General features: G+C 40.8%; 4 protein-coding genes across 6 annotated transcripts in view; 2 read left to right on the top strand and 2 right to left on the bottom strand.

Annotated features, from left to right (window-relative positions):
* cacna1aa (calcium channel, voltage-dependent, P/Q type, alpha 1A subunit, a) overlaps positions 1 to 1,508 on the bottom strand; it is a 66,918-nt gene extending 65,410 nt beyond the window's left edge. Inside the window, exon 1 of the mRNA XM_026353744.1 lies at positions 66 to 1,508. Coding sequence (XP_026209529.1) covers positions 66 to 397 — 332 coding nt within the window. The 5' untranslated portion in view covers positions 398 to 1,508. The remainder of the gene's footprint in view (positions 1 to 65) is intronic.
* A 5,123-nt stretch (positions 1,509 to 6,631) lies between these two features.
* Positions 6,632 to 8,294, top strand: alkbh7 (alkB homolog 7). Its single transcript, XM_026362215.1, has 4 exons — positions 6,632 to 6,979; positions 7,242 to 7,415; positions 7,566 to 7,687; positions 7,814 to 8,294. The coding sequence occupies exons 1-4, from the start codon at positions 6,749 to 6,751 to the stop codon at positions 7,932 to 7,934; spliced, it is 648 nt and encodes a 215-aa protein (XP_026218000.1). The 5' UTR covers positions 6,632 to 6,748; the 3' UTR covers positions 7,935 to 8,294.
* Positions 8,295 to 8,371: 77 nt separating this feature from the next.
* On the top strand, positions 8,372 to 11,371 carry LOC113163429 (GDP-L-fucose synthase-like). Its single transcript, XM_026362082.1, has 11 exons — positions 8,372 to 8,588; positions 8,800 to 8,961; positions 9,296 to 9,410; positions 9,544 to 9,672; positions 9,812 to 9,885; positions 10,042 to 10,175; positions 10,292 to 10,356; positions 10,493 to 10,559; positions 10,702 to 10,781; positions 11,000 to 11,099; positions 11,269 to 11,371. The coding sequence occupies exons 1-11, from the start codon at positions 8,563 to 8,565 to the stop codon at positions 11,322 to 11,324; spliced, it is 1,008 nt and encodes a 335-aa protein (XP_026217867.1). The 5' UTR covers positions 8,372 to 8,562; the 3' UTR covers positions 11,325 to 11,371.
* A 675-nt stretch (positions 11,372 to 12,046) lies between these two features.
* gtf2f1 (general transcription factor IIF, polypeptide 1) lies at positions 12,047 to 16,836 on the bottom strand. Of its 3 annotated transcripts, none has more exons than XM_026362836.1 (14): positions 16,795 to 16,836; positions 16,105 to 16,171; positions 15,903 to 15,949; positions 15,624 to 15,696; positions 15,246 to 15,439; positions 14,806 to 14,976; positions 14,488 to 14,693; positions 14,126 to 14,276; positions 13,986 to 14,041; positions 13,578 to 13,736; positions 13,396 to 13,466; positions 12,979 to 13,120; positions 12,728 to 12,866; positions 12,047 to 12,579 (listed from the first exon to the last, which is right to left on the bottom strand). In XM_026362836.1, exons 2-14 carry the CDS (start codon positions 16,114 to 16,116, stop codon positions 12,375 to 12,377), a joined length of 1,626 nt encoding a protein of 541 aa, XP_026218621.1. In that variant the 5' UTR covers positions 16,117 to 16,171; positions 16,795 to 16,836; the 3' UTR covers positions 12,047 to 12,374. The 3 variants fall into 3 exon arrangements, with proteins under 3 accessions (XP_026218621.1, XP_026218639.1, XP_026218630.1); XM_026362854.1 differs by having other exon boundaries at positions 13,605 to 13,736; XM_026362845.1 differs by having other exon boundaries at positions 16,772 to 16,805.
* Between the last annotated feature and the right edge of the window lie 1,603 nt (positions 16,837 to 18,439).

The following is an 18,439-nucleotide window of genomic DNA, read 5'->3' as shown; positions in this document are numbered from 1 at the left end:
CTGGATCTTAGGAGAGGCCCACCGTAGCTGTTTTTACTCACGGTACACTGCCAGGTAAAGGATATGGCCATTCGGTGATCTTTTTGGCGTATTTTCGCACGAAGTTATCCTCACTGAAAATGAACAGCGAGCGGTTGACAGTGAAACAGTTCTGGCGGACGGGGATGGGGTTATAGAGGGCCATAGTCCGTGCTCTCTGCGCCATAGACTGCTTGTACATTCTCTGGGCCCCGGGCCCTCCAGGTGGACCGTGGCCATGGCCGTGGCCATGCCCGTGGCCATGACCGTGACCGTGTCCGTGGGGTCCTCCTTGCCTGCTACCACCGCGGCCACCCGGGCCCCCTCCGCCGGGCCCTCCTCCATACCTGGCCGGTACCTCGTCTCCGAACCGCGCCATTCTGTGGACACCGAAAGCCAATCTTCACGAAGCAGCGGAGAAGGAGACCAATGCTCAGCTGTGCAGCCACACAACATTACATCCCATCTGGATCAGAACGTCTCATATGCACAACGGGTTGTCTTGTCACCTGCACCCGGCGTTATTCAGCTCTTGGTTTTAGCAGACGAGGACACCCATGTACCGTCTCCTTTCCCGTGCGTCTCTGCCAATTGTGGGTGTGAAGAAATCAAACGTGTAGTCGGTTGGCTGACTGGTTGCACTGTGGGGTAGTGCTGTGGGGTATCACAGTCTCAGTCCGCTCTTATATCCGTGCACAGCAGGATTCGCCCCCAACATGAAATCATGAGGAGACTTTAGCGGCTTAACATGAGGGTTTCATGTTCTCCATGGTTCATGCCTGTATCAGAGCGCACCTTTGCCTCCCCCACCTTCCTGGACGATTTATTTCTTTACTCTCATGACAGCATGTAATGACAGTATAAACGCCTCTGATGTCACACGGGCCTCAATAAATCAGACTGTCGAAAACGAATCTGACAATCATGAAGAGCCTGAACCTTCAGCCGTCACTGACGTTTAAATTGGCATTTTGGGAACAGTGGCGTTTCCGAAGACTTAAAAGGCATTGATTGAAAATGGAAAAGCTACTATTATTTATTTATTTTTGAAACATCCGCAATATTTGGTACAGTGTGTGGCTATAATGTGGCTCCGGCCACCTTACAGTTGCTTTTACCAGTGCGCCCAAACCAGCAATATTATTACATTTGTTATGAATAAGTCTTATTTCAGAATGCACGGTCAGTAGATAGGACAAAGAAAAATACCGTTTTCCTTGGAAATGTCGGGATCTTGCATTGTAGAAACAATTTTCTCAAATGAATTCAGCGGCGTCCTCCCTTGTTGCAACCATCATCTTCTTGCCGTCACCTGCACGGCCATCCAGAAGCTAAGGGACACACGGACGGCGTCGTCAAAGATGAGGGTATGACGGCCGCTTCTCCGCCGTCTTACACCCTCTCATGATCTTGGTTTCGCTGCTCGAGGTGCAGCAGAGCCGAGAAAGTCCGTCACCATCCCCGCCCTGAAAAGTCTACCTCCGTCCGCACTGATGAGCCCAAATGTCCTGGCAGAGCGTCCTCTCTCTCTCTCTCTCTCTCATCGGAGTAGGGAAGCGCGTTCCTCACGGTTTCTTCTCTCTCCGTCCAGCGGCCCCAAGGGGAGGAGGAGTGGGACAGACGGACAGGAGGACCGGTGAATGGATGGACACGCAAATGAAAGGGAGGGCAGCGGCTGTTTCAGTGGGATCGAGGCCAGATTCTACCTATAGATAAATAAATGTCTCTCAGCTTGTGTGAACTATCATGAGAGCGCGATCGGTTCTGCAGCCGCACCACATGACGCACGCAGCTCATCCAACTTCCAGACGTAAGTCACGGATGGAGGCATCGTCTACCGCCTTTTCATGTGAAGACGCTTCTAGCTGTGGCACTCCCAGCTGATCTGCACTTGTCGAACCCTCCAAACTCCGAATCAGTTTTCAAATAAACACTTAAATAACCTGCTGGAGCAGAGGATGGGGTGGAATCGACAGCGCACTGGTTGTGTTTTTAAACCCCCTCCGCCTCTGTATGACTGTGTATTTCACAGAGGACCTCGTCCATATGCTTTGTTTACAGCCAGATGTGTGTGTGTAGGCTGTGTGAGCGGCGGAGGTGTGGGAGGCTGAAGGGCTGGGCATCACACAGCTCGAGCAAAGCTACAGCTGCAACACAAGCTGACAATGGCTGCGCGCGCGCGGGCGTGTGACTAGAGTCAAAGTGTGCGCGCGCCAGTCTGCGCGTGTTTGTGAGGGAAGGTGGAGGGGGGATGCTATTCTTAGCAACAGACATTTGGAAATTAATGGACGAAGAGAGCTCTCTCTCTCTCTCCTCCCTCCCTCCCCCAGACCGAGTCGAGGATCTTCTTCTCTGGCTCTCCGCTCCTCTCTCCTCCTTTCCTTTCCTCTCCTCTCCTCTCCTTCTCTCCTCTCCTCTCCTCAAGCCTTTTCTCATCGCCGCTCCATCATCCATCCATCTGTGTTGAAGGTGCGACCGTACGGTTTGAGCCAAAGCTGGAAACAGCGATAATGAGGGACAATAAAATGCACTGTGTCCATGACATTTCAGCAGTTCACTGATTCTGTACACGAGTTGCATTTAGATTTTTTTTGATCATGTTGAATGATTTTATGGGATTTTCTGATCGTAGAGAGTGGAGGGAGCTGCAAAAGCACAGTCTCATATTCAGTGTGAGTGTCATAAGTCCCTTATAATCACTGGTGCTACGCTGTTTTAAACACTGGAGAAGAGGAAACTAAGGCAGAACCCTCCAATTGACGGACACCGCTGTGTTCATCTATTATCTGACCTATAATTGATCGACTGTCCACAGAAATAACCACCTCTGTGAATGGGAAATGATGATACACGTATGCAGGTTTAAGGGTGACCGGGAGAATGTATTCACCTCTGCACGAGGTTCAATGAGGAGAGAAACCGATCGAGTCCGAACTCCAATCGATGTTAGCGCGACCTTAAACGTCTATCCGATATGTCGGAAAGGGATCATTTTGCTTTGGGTTCATTAAAGCAACACTTCCGGACGTGAGAGACTGACCCCATCACAAGGGCATCCAAGAGCATACATTTAAAAACATGATAGATAGATAGATAGATAGATAGATAGATAGATAGATAGATAGATAGATAGATAGATAGATAGATAGATAGATAGCACCACCACACTTTCAGGACCATGGACAGCACTAAGAGACAAGTCAATGTAATAGCAACTTTAGCACCATGGACAGAGCCTGAGCAGAGATTGGGAGAAGGTCCTCCAACCCTCACTGTCTACAGGACTTTTACTTTAGATGTTATGACTTAGGATCTGTTCTAATATATCACTGACCGGCCTTTTGCTAGTTCTGTTGAATACAGCTTTGCACACTTTCTCATCTCAAGTGTCTAAAACTTTTTTTGCCACAATAAAAGCAATTCATGATGAGCAGTTTCTATTATTTCCCGCTCTTAAATTGAAATTTATGTTCTAGGTTTATACGTTGTTACGTGTTGTTTACAGTACAGGTGTGTTCATAAATGCATATTATACTAGGGTTTCTATTAAATTATCTATTGTTCTCCAAAATGGAGCCTTTGAGAAGCAGCAGCATTCTGTCCAAACCGAGCCAAGACCACTAATGCATAACATACCTTAAAAGAAGAAGCATTGCTTCTTTAGTATGTTTACTATTGCCATGTTTCATAGTGTTGCGTTGCCTTCAGGTAGTGTTTTGCATTCTGTTTGGATTCTGAAATCTGTGAGTAAGCATTAGCAATCACAACCACGTCTTCCAAAATGAAGACAATGATACAGCACAGCTAGATGGAGAGAGTAATTAAACTGCTGAGGACTAGTCTAAAATGATTAAATGAATGAAGATATGCTCATTTTGTTCATTTAAAACAGTCTAAATGCCGTGAAAACACTGAGTTTACTGCAGGTTTGTTCAGTTGAGAGACATCGGGATTGTTCTCTGTTGTTTTTCTTTCTCTTTCAGATGTTCAAATAGTGAATAGCTGTGAGGCTGGAGCTCTGAGGCGAGGGCCTAAAAAGGAGTGTCGTGACTCAATGATTCATAAGACTGAATAATTCAGTGGCTGGTTGCATGTGGAGCACTGCGCCCCTGTTGAACCCGGTTCTCCACAGACCCGATACAGACTTACATGTGAACATCTGCAAGACAGGTCCACACATACACACACACACACACACACACACACACACACACACACACACACACACACACACACACACAAAAGTGTCTGAGACGAACCCAAGTACCTGAAATCAACAATCAAGGGAAAAGACCTGACAAGCAGTTCCAGCAAAAGTAGGAGAGTGAGTGGAAAGAAAGGGAGCTTGTGCAGTGATGTCTTTAGCTTCTCCTCAGAGTGTTGATTGCTGTGGGACCCCTCGAGACAGACCAGTTGACAAGACAGACGACAGAGACCAGCGTACAGACTCACACTGACAACATGAAAGGTGGGGATTTCTTTCCACCTTCTCGCTCCTCTTTCCCTTGCGTATGTGTCCTAAGGCCCACCACAATATGTGAACTTATCCTAAATGTTATGTGTATTATGTCAAAGTCAAAACATTGCTCCTGTGCTCCCGTGTTGAGGTATTTTCTTCCAATGTGCTAAAATAATAAAACTGTCCTACTTGATTTATTTTCCATAATCCTAAAATTCACATTCTCACAGTCTGGTGCTTATTTGTGCATTAACGGCACACAGGTTCCACACATGTTCTATCCAAAATGACCACTGTAAAGTATTCTGCTGGTGATTTCCAGTTTAATTGCATGGATCAACAGTAGACGTAACGATGCCTCTAGGACAAGCTGACCAATGATATTTCAGTGAAGTGTAGAGTGCACCAACTGCGAATTACAATATGAATCCAAAACACTCATCATGGCTGGATGAATACAATGCTGGGGGCAGCTGCATGGCATCCAACAATGAAATGGGCATCATATCAGTCATGTGTGTGTCTTTGTGTGTGCGTTGAAGGAACGGGGGAGTTGGTTTCATTGTGGATGCTCACTGACCGAGACCAACAGCAGGCTCACAGAAGGAGAACTAATAATCCTTGTATATACACAGTGGGTGTACAGTAGTTGATGTATGTTACATATTCATACTTAACATGAATCAAAGGCAAATTATGTCACAGTACAACACACAAAAATATGAGCACGTTTTAAAGATATTGGCATGCTGAAATAGGCATAATGCATGTTTTAAATATCTAGAGCTATTGTCATGAGTGAGTAACACAGGTGATCCTGCACAAGCACAATACTCTTTTCTCCCTCACTGTTTTGGGTTTGCCTTAAAAAAAATGAACAAATAATAATAAATGAGGGAGTGGAAGACACAGGGTGGTAACCTGTCCTTAGTGTTAAGTAGGCCAACTTTTTTTCTAGGAGACTCTCTAGTGGGGATGAAGTCACCACAGTATATGCTCTCAGAACTGTCTTCACTCTCTTTTTCAAACCTTTTCTTTCTGTTTTATCTTTTAAATATGATATAAATAGGTTCCTCGGTGACATAATTGATTCCTTCTGTTGATCTGTGTCTTTAAAGAACAAGAAAAATAAAGAATACTCTAATTCTCTGTTGTTAATTAGTAATATTATTCTTAGTGTATGGATTTTTATTTGTTGTTTTTCAATTCATTTTTAAATTCCTTAAAATGTCTATTTACATTATTGACAGTTCTTCTAAATGTGCATATTTGCTCGTTTATTATCATCCACATTGATTAATTTCAGTATCTGATTTTGCCACTCAGTGGAGTTAAACAAAATTAAATTACTTATTACAAAGCCATTAATCTGAACAAAATCCTTCTGATATCTTCACTGTTGACTTCACAAAGAAAACACCCACATAATGCCTCAAAAGCCCTGAAATTACACACATGCATTTGTATATATTCAACTTCATTTCCTCTGTGAATTTTTATCTTGAAGGTTTTTAGTAGATGTTGACCATAGATGTATTATGAGAATGTAGTACAGGATATTTGCAATTGTTAGGGTTCACTGCCTGCCAGTGGTGATAATAAAGAACTACATCTCTTAGTAGCCTAATGTCCACATGTACATTTGTTTATTTCTACAGTTAGTTTATGAGGATTATTATCATATGAGCAGAATCAGCTTTATTGGCCATTTATGCTACACAACTAACTCAACTAATTGCTGCTAACTTCAAAAACCTTATTTGTAAAAATGTATTTTTCATTCATTTCATTTCTTCTGTTTAGAAATTAAGAAAAAAACTAATGATTGGATTGGAAACTGTGAGTTTTGTGTTCAGGTTATGACAGATTGTCTTAGATACGACACTGAGCGTAGGGAACTAATTCAAAACCTTCTTAAAAGGAGTTTGATAATTGAGCTATGTGAATTGTTGAGTTCTGGAGATAAGTGGCTTTCATATATATATTCGATATCTGAAGAGAACAAATCTATTAGAGAGGATTTATTTTAGTTTTAGTATAAGTTTGTCACTGCTTTCCAGTTGGTGGCGGTAATGCTCCAATAGGTTGTTTGCAAACCGCCGATAAAGAAGAAGAAGAAGAAGAAGAAGAAGAAGAAGACTGCGCCTCCCATGATGCACTGCGTTTCCAACATGGCGTCACACATAGTCGTTTGACTTTTGTCAACAAATTCAAAAAGCTGCTTTGGTGAAAAGTGTATAAAACTTAATTTATAGGACTTCAGGCAGGAGGATGAAACTGCTGCTGACGGTGTTAAAACGAGTCCATAAACCAGCTGTTTACTGCAGTCGTCAGCTTTGTCAGGCTCTGATCGTGGGTTCGAGCAGGGAGCTGGTGCAGAGTCTCGGCGCACAGGTGGAGGTGAGGGCGGCCTTCATCACCGAGGAGGAGGAGGGAGCTCTTCTACTGGAGCTGGAGCCTGGCCTGAAGAAGAAACGATACGAATTTGATCACTGGGACGACGTGAGTAATGAAAAGCTGTTTACGATGAATGTGGGACAATTAGAAATGTCTACAGAGTCTGTTTTCTGTGACCTGTGATGTGATGTTGGACACAAATTCACTAATAGAGCTTCTCTTAAGTAGGTCAGGACGGTGTTTGCTCTTATTTCCAGCTGCAGTTGGATTATTTTTAATGGTCAGGGTGATTAAAAAGCATAAATATAGAGTAAACTTGAAGTGCATTGGAACAACTAATTTAAATAATTGTTTTTCCCACTTTTAGGCCATTCATGGATACAGAGAAACTGAGCGTTTGAGGTGGGGGCCAGCGTGCGAGGAGATCTTGAACCGTGTCCGCTCTGCAGCATTTCCTGCAGGGACCCCGCTCCTCGGGCCTGTACACGTTCTAGATCTTGACAAGACTGGCTACATCAAGCCTCATGTTGACAGCGTTAAGGTGGGTTTCTGTTGTCTCTCTCTCGGTGTGTGCATATACAGAAAAGACAACTGTCACGAATCATCTCCAGACAAAGAAACAGACAGGCACGAGTGGTGGTTAACCTTTGCTCTCACTGTCATTTTAACTGTCCATCCTTGTTTTTTCCAGTTCTGTGGCAGCACTATTGCTGGACTAAATCTTCTGTCCGACAGTATCATGCGCTTGAAAGAGAATAGCAGCAGCGAATGGCTGGACCTCCTGTTGCCCCGACGCTCCCTCTACATATTGAGGTTAAAATTATACTGCACTTTTTTTTAATTAATATATTTGGATATCGTTGTGTTTGAGTTGAGTTGACGATAACTACAGAGCAGAGCAGTAATGATTTTCATCTTGTTCTCCCTACATATGTACAGAGATGATGCCAGATATAACTTTACTCACGAGATCCTGAAAGATGAGGAGTCTGTGTTCAATGGACAGAAAGTTCCTCGGCAGCGTCGTATATCTGTCATCTGTCGGAACCTCCCAGCCTAACACCAGCGTTGAGTCAACATCACAGGAAGTTAGAGAGCTGTAAACATCTTCAATGTTTACCTACTGCTGGAAAGGACTTTTGCTTTAGATGTATAAAATATGTATTTATACGTATATTGGTTTAACATTAAAAGCCAGGAAGAATGTTTTCATGATAATTTCTTCTATAGGTTCTTATCACTCAGTCATATGCACTCATATGCAGTGCAGCTTATATAAGTGAAGCTCAGTGCAATACAGGTCAAAATGTGAAGTTGCCCAGTGGGGACAAAATAAAAATCTTTCATTCTATGCTTATATCCAAAAATGGTGGTTGAGGCCATTTAAAAATAAATAGTCACTAATAAAATGTAATCCTTTTCTGGTTGTAGACATTTTTTGTTTTGCCAGCTCCCATGATTTAAATGTCCTTCAAATGTCCCGTACTCCAACATGTAAAGTTGCACAGATATTTCCAAAGTACAAAATGCACTATACACTAACCAGTAGATGGTAGCAGCTCATCATCTTAATGAAACGAAAGGCAGAGACAACTTGTAGGAGGATTCACAAGCTACCTCACACACCACAAACCTGTTCATTATCTGTTCAAAGCACAAAACCAGTTTACAAAAGATGGAAGTAGCTGATGTCTACACTTTCTTTGAGACACAGGTAAGAGGCATAAATGGAATAAAATAATTACAACATTTTTTTCCTGGAAATGTTATCTAGTTATCTAGTCGAGGTTTGTTACATTTTTACAAGGTTCTACTGTTTTTGTTATGGCAAATAAATGGCTTTGATCAGATTTATAGGAATGCAGTGAGGAACATGAGGTCACTATAAACTATTTTATGTTTTATCTGTACTCATTTAACATCAGCACAAAGATGGGATCAGAGATCAAAACAGGGCCACTGCGTGTCCTGGTGACTGGTGGATCTGGGTTGGTTGGTAAAGCCATTCAGCAAGTGGTGCAGCAGGAAGGTGGCCAACATGAAGGAGAACAATGGTTCTTCCTTTCTTCCAAGGATGCTGATCTTGTGTAAGTTACTTTTTAAGCCAACGTGAGCCTGCAAACTCATGGTATGCTGAAATGGTTGTTTCCTGTCTTACCTGCATGGTTTGTGTCTGCTGCAGAAAGCATCATTACATAGAAAGCTGTTATTGGTAACATCAAACTAATTACACATCTGCTGCATTCAACAAATGGGGATAAAAGAGGAAATATGCTTTTATTCATCTACTCTTTCTAATAAATCTTGTTTTAGCTGTCAATTAGTCTTTTTTAGCTATTAAACCTACACAGTATGTTTTCCCGTCTTCATCCAACTTATGAATAAACATGATGTTAAAACAGTGCTTTAAAATATGAACAGAGATGCTCAGCAGACCAGGGCTGCATTCGAGAAGTATCGACCCACTCATGTCATCCACCTAGCTGCAAAAGTTGGAGGACTCTATGTACACATGAGGGACAATCTTCACTTTTTGGTGAGATGATGCCATCGTACGTTACAATGATCAGTCACAGATTGCAGAAAAATGGCAATAAACTGTTGCAGGAAAATGTATTTTAACCCATTTACATAATGGCCAGTCGGTGACTGTCTGATCAACTTTACAGAGGGACAACATCAAAATCAATGACAATGTACTACAAACAGCCCATGAGATGGGTGTTATCAAGGTCGTGTCTTGTCTGTCGAGTTGTATCTTTCCTGATAAAACAACATACCCCATCGATGAGACCATGGTAAGTGTTTGATAAAAATTGAAAAGCACATACAGGTACTGTACACAGCTACACAGCCAAGAAATTAAGTACAATTATTTGTATGGCAAAGGTAATTTGTTCAAACTTGTCTTTCTACTATGACCCCCCACCTTCATAGATACACAACGGGCCACCTCATGACTCCAATTTTGGATACTCACATGCTAAAAGGATTATTGATGTTCAGAACAGGTAAACAGTTGTGCAGTGCTAACAGGGATGTGTTGTAAATAACTGACATGTATTCATCCTCAACAGAGTGCAGAGGAGACAGCTTCCAGCCAGGCAAGTTTCTGATGTCACAGCATGTCTGATGCTTCCTCTGCACGTGTGTCTGTGTGTCTACAGGGCATACTTTCAGCAGTATGGCCGTCGTTACACAGCAGTCATCCCGACCAATGTGTTCGGCCCTCATGACAACTTCAATATAACAAATGGCCATGTGCTGTCAGCTCTCATTAACAAGACATACCAGGCCAAAGGTAAAGTAACTCAGACCTACTAATCCATCTTAACTGACAAACAAGTAATGAATAACACATTACAACAGTAAAAAGGAACTCGGTAGTAAAGTCTCTTTCTTCTGCATATCTCCTAGAAGAAGGAACTCCTGTGAATGTGTGCGGCTCCGGAGCTGCTAGAAGACAGTTCATCTATTCTCTGGTACAGTAATTGTGTGTACAGCACAATTAAAAACACAGATTACAACTTTAATTGTACACATAAGTAAAGATCATTTCTTAGTGCAGTACGCGAACGTCAGCTAAGATATGATACAATTGAGTGTGTTTATTCTCAGGACTTGGGCCGTCTAATCATTTGGGTCCTGAGAGAATATCAAGAGATTGAACCCATTATTCTCTCTGGTGAGTAGAGAAGTTTCTTACCTGCACTTACTTACTTTGAAGAATCATTCTGCATGATACACCAAAGAAAATGTGGAAATTAAGTTAGTTATTGCAAACATACATGTATGAGTCACTGCTCATTCCTTTTTTTTAACTGCAGTGGGGGAGGAGGATGAAGTCTCAATCAAAGAGGCTGTGGACATGATTGCAGAGGCTCTGGACTGCAAAGGCAAAATAAATGTATCCTTTCCTATCCTTAAGCATCCTACTCTATTCCTTTAAAGGATTGGTTGAAAGTTTACAGAGATGCTTTGGTGATTCTGAGATACACAGTAAATTCTGTAGATCAATAGAACATGGTTAAAAACATTTGGTTCTTGGGTTAAGTTAAACCATCCCAACCTATTAAGCTCAGCTAGTCTATTTAACATCTGGTCTTCTCTTGACCCTCACAAAAGTTTGACACCACGCTGTCTGATGGGCAGATAAAGAAGACAGCCAGCAATGCCAAACTGAGACTCTACCGTCCTGACTTCACCTTTACACCCCTTCAAGAAGGTCAGGAAACTTGGACAAATACAGTTGATGGTTGCTTTACGAACACTTGTATAACATAAAAGCTTGGTGCAAACTGAATGTGTGCTTCTTGAGATTCAAATGAGAGGTTTGAATGAACATTTGCATGACCCCACAGCCTGAGAGGTAACCTGTCTTTCTGTCCCTCTAGCTATAAAAATAACCTGTGACTGGTTTGTAGCCAACTACAACACCGCTCGGACGTGAAGTGAACACTGAATTGCAACCTGACCGCAGCACCCTGTTTGGTTTTATCTTTTTACTCTGTAATAGTGGTTCATTCAGTGCCTTATTAAAAGATACTATGCAGTCCTGATGCCTACGCTGTTTTTTCTCTGTAAAGCAGGTGCACATTTCAGCAGAGCTTTTCTTGAATTTCTAATGAAACCATTGAATATTTCATTTGGTTTTAGACCCGATAATTTTTTAAAATCAAAACCCAAACCTGATCTAGAAAAATCCTGAGAAAAACAGACTATAATCAAAACAAGATGCTTACCATCCCAATCAGTTTCAGAGTACTCTGTCTTTCCCTCATATGCAAATAATCGGTGTCTTGCAAAACAAATCACAAACAAATAGCTTTCAACCAACCACCTCTTGAAAAATGTATTGAAAAGATGTCAAACCGTAGGCTGCAGTTTAATCATTCATCTACTATATCTCAAACAAAATAAGAAACTTGCTTACAATTCTTGATTTTTTCTCACGTCATTTTAAACATGAAATGCAAAATGCCTTTTCGCGTATTATAATCTCAGATATTCATATACCTGCGTTTGTGCAATTAACAAAACTTAAAGAGCTATTAAAATTAAAAAAGCAAGGGATGATGTACAAAAAAGAAACATTAAACTTCAGCAGATTTAAAATTTTATTAGAAAACATTCTATCTAATGAAAACAAGTTAAAGACCTTTTTCCATTCAGTACATTGTAAGTTAAACTGTTCACATGTGAAGATAATCATAAATTGATTGAACCATTTTTCCACTCGACATTAAAGTTTCTGTTATTATAGAATAGGAGCTTTTGGACAATGCAAAAGAAATTTCAAGATGTTCAGCAAAATACTTGTTGGTAAATACCACCTGAAGACAGTTTCAATCTTTGATCCTGTGGCAAGTGACAGCACGAGCCATGTTGCATGTGTTTTAAAAACACAAAAGTCCTCTCGTGGGGATCAAGGTTTAGAAAAACAAAGAGGCTAATTCTCAGCCTTCACCACCCTTGCTGCAAGATGACCCACTTCCCTCAGTTATTCAGTGAGGTAGAAATGCATTTTGTCGTTAACATTTTTGCGTTCTGGATTGAGACGCTTGAGGATCTGTGCCAGCACGTTGACGGTCTGCTCACTGCTCAAACCTGTACGCTTGGTCTGGAACTTCTTCAGCAAGTCCTTAGTGGTCATTGGTTTACGGATCAGGTAGCGGCGTACTGCTTCCTCTGTTAACTGCACATCACTGTAGGGTAGATGAATACAAAAGAACAGCTTTCACTCCATTCACCATTTCTTTTGCTTTGTATTTTGATGCAAGTTTTATTTTGCAATGTAACTTTATTATCAGAATTTTATAAATAACACAAATATTTCTCAGAGGCATAAAGTACCTGGAGCTGGGGGTAGATTTTCCTGATGGAGGTTGAGGCGTGCTCTTCCCAGAGGGAGCAGGGCTCTGACTGCTAGGCTCCATCTTCAGTCTTTTAGCAGCTGGAGAGTCTGTGCTAGGACCTTGAGTCTGTCTCTTACCTGTAGGACAGGGAGATGTAGTTGGAATGGACTAATGAGTTTGGAGACTTCATCATGTCTAGTCACAATCCTTCACGAGTATGCATGTTTGTATTAATGTGCAAGAGCAAACCTTGTTCCAGTTTGCTGGCAGCAGCACGAAGTGTATTGGAAGTGGAGGCAGAGTCTATGGATGGTGTTCCAGGACGACTGCCTGTCCTGGAGCTGCCTGCAGAGCCGCGGCCACCTGCACGTTTAGGAGGAGTGCGCTTTTTCTGGGAAAAGGGGAACACACCAAGAGATGTTTGAGTAGACGCTACATACTATATATGTAAACAGAGAAGTATTCATGCAACTAAGCACCCAACTAAATTAGCTGAACAGATCTGCTTGTATGTTGTAACTGGACATATTCATCATGCTACTAGAGCTGTCTCAAAGCTACAAAATCATTTAACAAATCACCATCTTTCTTAAAGGCACAATTAAACCTAAATAGCCTATAAAATACACAAATATCCATTTCTGTCACACACACACACACACTAACCATGAACAAAGCAGAGGCCGTCTCTCCCTCAATGTCACTGTCATCTGAGCTGTCAGATTCTCCGCTGCTGTCTGTGACACACAAACAAATCCATACAACTCAAATCACAAAAGCACAAAGGTGCAGCATGTGGCGTCGTTCATATTTATCAAGGCCGCTGAAAAGGATGTATTTTCTCATACTTTTTCTGTCGTCCCTGGGGACTTCACCTTTTTTCTTCTTCTTCTCTGTTTGGACTGGAGTTTTCTTTCCTTCCTCTTCTTCTTCCTCCTCTTTAGTTTCTTCCTCATTCTGTTTCTCCTCCTCACTCTCTTCTTCACTTTCAGATGCCTCATCAATTCCTATTAAAAGGAGAAATGTTGAAAGAAAACAACCCAAATACCAATAAGTAAAGCTAATAATTCAGAATCTGTGACCGTTTAAAGTAGTGCACCAGTAGTAAATATTATGATACTCTAAATAGCAGTTAAAGTTAACTTAACACAAAATGTATAACCATGCATTAAGTTGAATTATATATGTATAAAAACATACATGTTATGTGTATTCTCTATATATTAATTATGATTATATCAGTAAAGTTAAACTACCTTTAGGGAGATCCTCTCCTTTGCTGGGCTTTCCCTTTTCAGGCTCTTCATCTGAGCTACATTAGAAAAGACAAATTAAATACTAGCAAAAGAAGAAAAACAACAAAAAGGAAGTCTCCAAGTACCATAGGCAGTCTGACCTGCTTTCATCTGACATGTAATCCACTTCTAGACCCTCATAGTCACCATCATCGCTGTCTTCCAAGGCTTCATTATCCTTGCTCTTTTGCTTCTTCTTCTTTGCTTTTCCTTTATTTGTGTCTTTCTTCGCCTTTGTTTTGCTTTCTCCATCTGCCCAATGAAAAGAAGAACACAAAGAAAATCACATGAAGAAAAAGTAAAATAGATACTTTATTAATCCCAGAAGGGAAATTCAGGTGTTGCAGTAGCCATTACACAGAGAAACATACATACACTAAAAATAGCATAAAGGAACCTACAAAGCTTTGCTACAGCCTCATTTAAGAAGCTGTCTTCAGTCCCATACTCTCTTTCTCCTTACCTTCTCCCATACTGCTGTCACTGTCATCGCTGCTCATCTCTAGGTCGTCTTCCAGGTCATGAATGCGAAGGTCGCCCCCTCTCCCACCTCCTTTCTTTTTCTTCTTCCCAGATTTCTCTCCCTCATCTTCCTCATCCTCACCACGCTCCTGCTCCCGGAGGCGTCTCTGAAGCATGATGCTGAAGTGATTCACCACCTTGTTCCTCCTGTAAAAATTATTGTCTGACATTTACTTTTTTTAAACATTCACACCTATGGAGTAAACTAAGTACTTGTTTTTTATCCATCTTATTCCTCTCTGATCCACTCCTCTCTCACCTGCCCCACTCCTCCTCAGCCTCCTCGGCAGTGAGAGTTCGGTGTTTGGCCAGCGGTGTGAAGTTGTACCAGCTGTTGACAGGGAAAGCCTCAAAAGCTCCATCAGGACACTGTGTAAAAATGTAGTAGGATGCATTTTCTGTAACACCACCCTTCTTTAGGCCTTTGAACCTGACAGAGGGAGAGAATGGTTTTAGTGTAAACAGTAGAGACCTCCATCAGACAAAGTCTCTCTCACATTTTTTCCTCACAAGAATTATTTTTTTCTACAAATGTGTAAAAACAGGTATTATGAACTAAATTCAGCAAACAGCTTACAGACAATTTTTGTTTTCAAAACAATGTTTTCAGTTCAATTTTTATGTGTGTGTTTATTCTCACTGGATATAATGTATTGTAAATGATGGTAAATAAAAGCTCAAACAACTGATTCTGCACACCTCTTGCCAGCCTTCCCGTTGACCTTGAGAATCCAGGGCTGGTCCTCCACTTTGAACTCACGCGTCACAATACCATATTTCTTCCGCCGTGCTTCCTCACGCTGCTTTTTGCCAAACTCACTGCCAGCTGCACCGTCTGCTGTCTCTTCCTCCCCATATATTCGCCGGGCACTCATGTCTCTTTCCATGCGAGCCTGAGAGTGGAGAGTGAGTGAGGCGTCAAACTAACAAAAATAATGATGCAGGTGGTAACTGAACTTATTCATCATAGACTTGGGCTGCTTGCCGTTTTTCTCACAATACTGACTCTGAAATCTATCTAGTGCAACTGCAGCTCCAACTACTGGTCATATCTAGACATGCTGACATGAAGCCCACCTGTGTCCATGTTGAACAGTTGACTTTGTCGCCTGCATTGAAAGCCATGATGTTATACCTCTTGGTGGTGTTTCTGTGGGACATAAAAAAAAGGCTAAAACCAGAAATGTAAACACCATAAAAACAACACCACCATTTCCTCAAACCCATGTGTAAACACAGAAGTACAAAACAACTATGCACAGGAATTTTATCCTTACTCCCTTGATACACATGAGAAGGCCTGTGTAAACTGTGTGACTGTCTCTAAATAGCTTCATGTCAGTCCATGTTACTCACTTGGGGACTCGCACCGTGTATTCTGTTACTGAAGAATTGCTGCTCCCCTAGAAAACGAACAGATCCAGATGATGAATTTGTCTCAAAACTTTGTTTTTCACAGCTTCCACACTTTGCCACAGGTTTACAGTAACATACACCAGGCTTCATTAACGGGAATAAAATCTGATAGTCCAGAAATTACTATGTATTAAATTCTTACCAGGGACGTCATGGTTGGTTGTGTAGTTCTGCAATTATTCACCACATCAACAACTGCTTCAGGATAGCTGAGGACACCATTTAAAAAAAGAAATACTGATTAATATTAGGCTCCATCGGGTTAACTAATGGTACATTGAAGACAAAGTGGCTTTAATGTAAATTCATCAGCAGTATTCTTAGTGTTGTAGTTAGGCATGCAGAGTTTAACCACGTATCTCACAGAACATTGATGTAGCGTTTGGATATTTTGGAAATATTAATACTAACGTTACCATTATAGACAGTAATTAACTTTAATCCATTTTAGCTGAACATTAGTGTGGCACCGTTTTATTAACGTTTTGTGACTAAAGAACAGCGACCTGTCGTTTCAATAAAGTAAATTACAGTTAAACTAACGTTACTAGTAAAAAAAAAAGAAGATTAAATATTTTGTGCAGCTGCCGTTGACTAGCTTCATGAGCTAAAATAAACTGCAGCTAACTGTTAGCTACACTGTTTAAGTGCAATCATCTCCGGCTAATGTTTGTGCTAACTTAATGTTAGCCCTTAGTAATTCAATCCAGGTTCAAACTGACGTAGTGCTTTTATCAAAAGACGGAAAACGTAAATACAAGTTGTACAGACAGACATTAATGTGAAAGTATTTGTCTAAGTATAGAGACCTTAAACAAAAAAACACCCTCACCGATCGACCGGTGCGCAGACTCCCACTGTGCTTTTCCCGGTAGTTAATATAGTCGACAAGAAACATATATCACAAACATTGGTTCCTAGCAGTCCGCGCCACCACCATTTCTTTGTTCCGCGGGTTGGTCACACTTTGAAGCCAGGTTTGCCCTGTCTATAAAAAGATCATGATTCTAAACACAAAACAATAAGCTTAGTCGATTTTATAAAGTTAAATATGTAGCTATAGTTTTTCTTATTCGTTATCAATAGCATTAGTCAGGTGACTTTATTTTGAAAGTACATACTATATATATATATATATATATATATATATATATATATATATATATATATATATATATATATATATATATATATATATATTTTTTTTTTTATGGAGTGTCTAAGTACTTTCTAGGTGTTTTATGGAGGTGTCTGCTTTCTGCCAGCAGAGTACTGTTGCTGTTACCAGACATGACCACAGGATGACGATGAGTTCATGATTATAAATGCACTCAGGTTGTTTGACCCTAACCACCTTTCAGGCTACTGTTGTCATCCGCGTGTGGTGACAGGTGATGACGTTAGAAACCCTTTAATATAGCCTTAACTCATACAAACTCATGCCGCAGCATCAAGACAGACAAGAGAAACATTTGATATAAGACATGATAGTTTTGTTCTCTGCCATGTATGTATATCAGCAGATTGGACAAACCTTTTACATGATGACTATATTATAGCACTCATTCAAATAGCTATAATAATCTGTTGGCTATATCCCTCACACTAGGCATAGTAGGAAAGCTGCTGATTTAAAACATCAGTTTTTTCTCTCCCTGCATATGTCCAGATATTTGTAACTTATTTACATACAAGTTTAGATGTCCTGCCACGTCCACTATAGTTTTACATGACAAATTGAGACGCACTCTGTCACCAGATGCTGATTCATTCTTTGTTTCGATGCTCAGGATAAATGATTGTGATACCTGCGCTAACACGTTTATGGAAACTATACAGACTTAAAAAGCTAAATATTTATCATAGAAATCCTGTTGGCTTAAAAGTCATTGTTCAAGATATTATAAAAAATCCTTAAAAATAAATATTGTGCACTACAGGTATCATCATATCTACACTTGTTTCATCAATCACTATGTAACTCAACTAAAGCTCAAGTGTATATTTTCATGGAAACTATGTGTGTGAGTTTCACTGAAACTGCAGCATGTTTCCAGCTCTCTCCCCTCCACATGTCAGGACCTGAACTGCGTTACACTAGAAGTTTTTCTATCCCAAATAAGCAAATTTGCATTGGTGTTTGCATCTGTGCCAAACGTTGTAAAAACAGTTTTCAGATGTTGTGCAAATTTAAAATATGTACATATAGGTGGCTCAAACGGTGATGATTGATATTTCACAGAGTGGGACCTGTCACGATGAACTGCTGTGTGTTTTTACTTCTCCTCGGTAAGTTAAATAATGTTTAATATGGTTAAAAATTAACTATTTTAACAAATTAAACACTTAGACAGTGGACACCTCCATGCTTTTTAGGAATATAGATTTCTATTTCTTGTCATCAGCATGTGCATCAGTTCAACTTTGATCTAATAGGCTAAAAAACAGGTGTATTATTGGTGTAAAGAAGGCACTAA

This window comes from Anabas testudineus, chromosome 8 (assembly GCF_900324465.2).
Source record: "Anabas testudineus chromosome 8, fAnaTes1.2, whole genome shotgun sequence".
Classification (NCBI taxonomy): domain Eukaryota; kingdom Metazoa; phylum Chordata; class Actinopteri; order Anabantiformes; family Anabantidae; genus Anabas; species Anabas testudineus.
Note: the sequence above shows the minus strand (reverse complement) of the source record. Positions and strands in the feature narration are given on the sequence as shown.

What these genes read in the sequence shown, in the direction of transcription:
- alkbh7 (XM_026362215.1), top strand. Translation starts at nt 6,749, where the DNA reads ATGAAACTGCTGCTGACGGTGTTAAAACGAGTCCATAAACCAGCTGTT. An exon ending in AATTTGATCACTGGGACGAC is followed by an intron (nt 6,980 to 7,241) that starts GTGAGTAATGAA and finishes TCCCACTTTTAG; the next exon opens with GCCATTCATGGATACAGAGA. An exon ending in CGCTCCCTCTACATATTGAG is followed by an intron (nt 7,688 to 7,813) that starts GTTAAAATTATA and finishes ACATATGTACAG; the next exon opens with AGATGATGCCAGATATAACT.
- LOC113163429 (XM_026362082.1), top strand. Translation starts at nt 8,563, where the DNA reads ATGTCTACACTTTCTTTGAGACACAG. An exon ending in CAAGACATACCAGGCCAAAG is followed by an intron (nt 10,176 to 10,291) that starts GTAAAGTAACTC and finishes CATATCTCCTAG; the next exon opens with AAGAAGGAACTCCTGTGAAT. An exon ending in CTTTACACCCCTTCAAGAAG is followed by an intron (nt 11,100 to 11,268) that starts GTCAGGAAACTT and finishes CTGTCCCTCTAG; the next exon opens with CTATAAAAATAACCTGTGAC.
- gtf2f1 (XM_026362836.1), bottom strand. An exon ending in TGCCAGCAAACTGGAACAAG is followed by an intron (nt 12,867 to 12,978) that starts GTTTGCTCTTGC and finishes CCTGTCCTACAG; the next exon opens with GTAAGAGACAGACTCAAGGT. An exon ending in AAATCTACCCCCAGCTCCAG is followed by an intron (nt 12,580 to 12,727) that starts GTACTTTATGCC and finishes TCTACCCTACAG; the next exon opens with TGATGTGCAGTTAACAGAGG.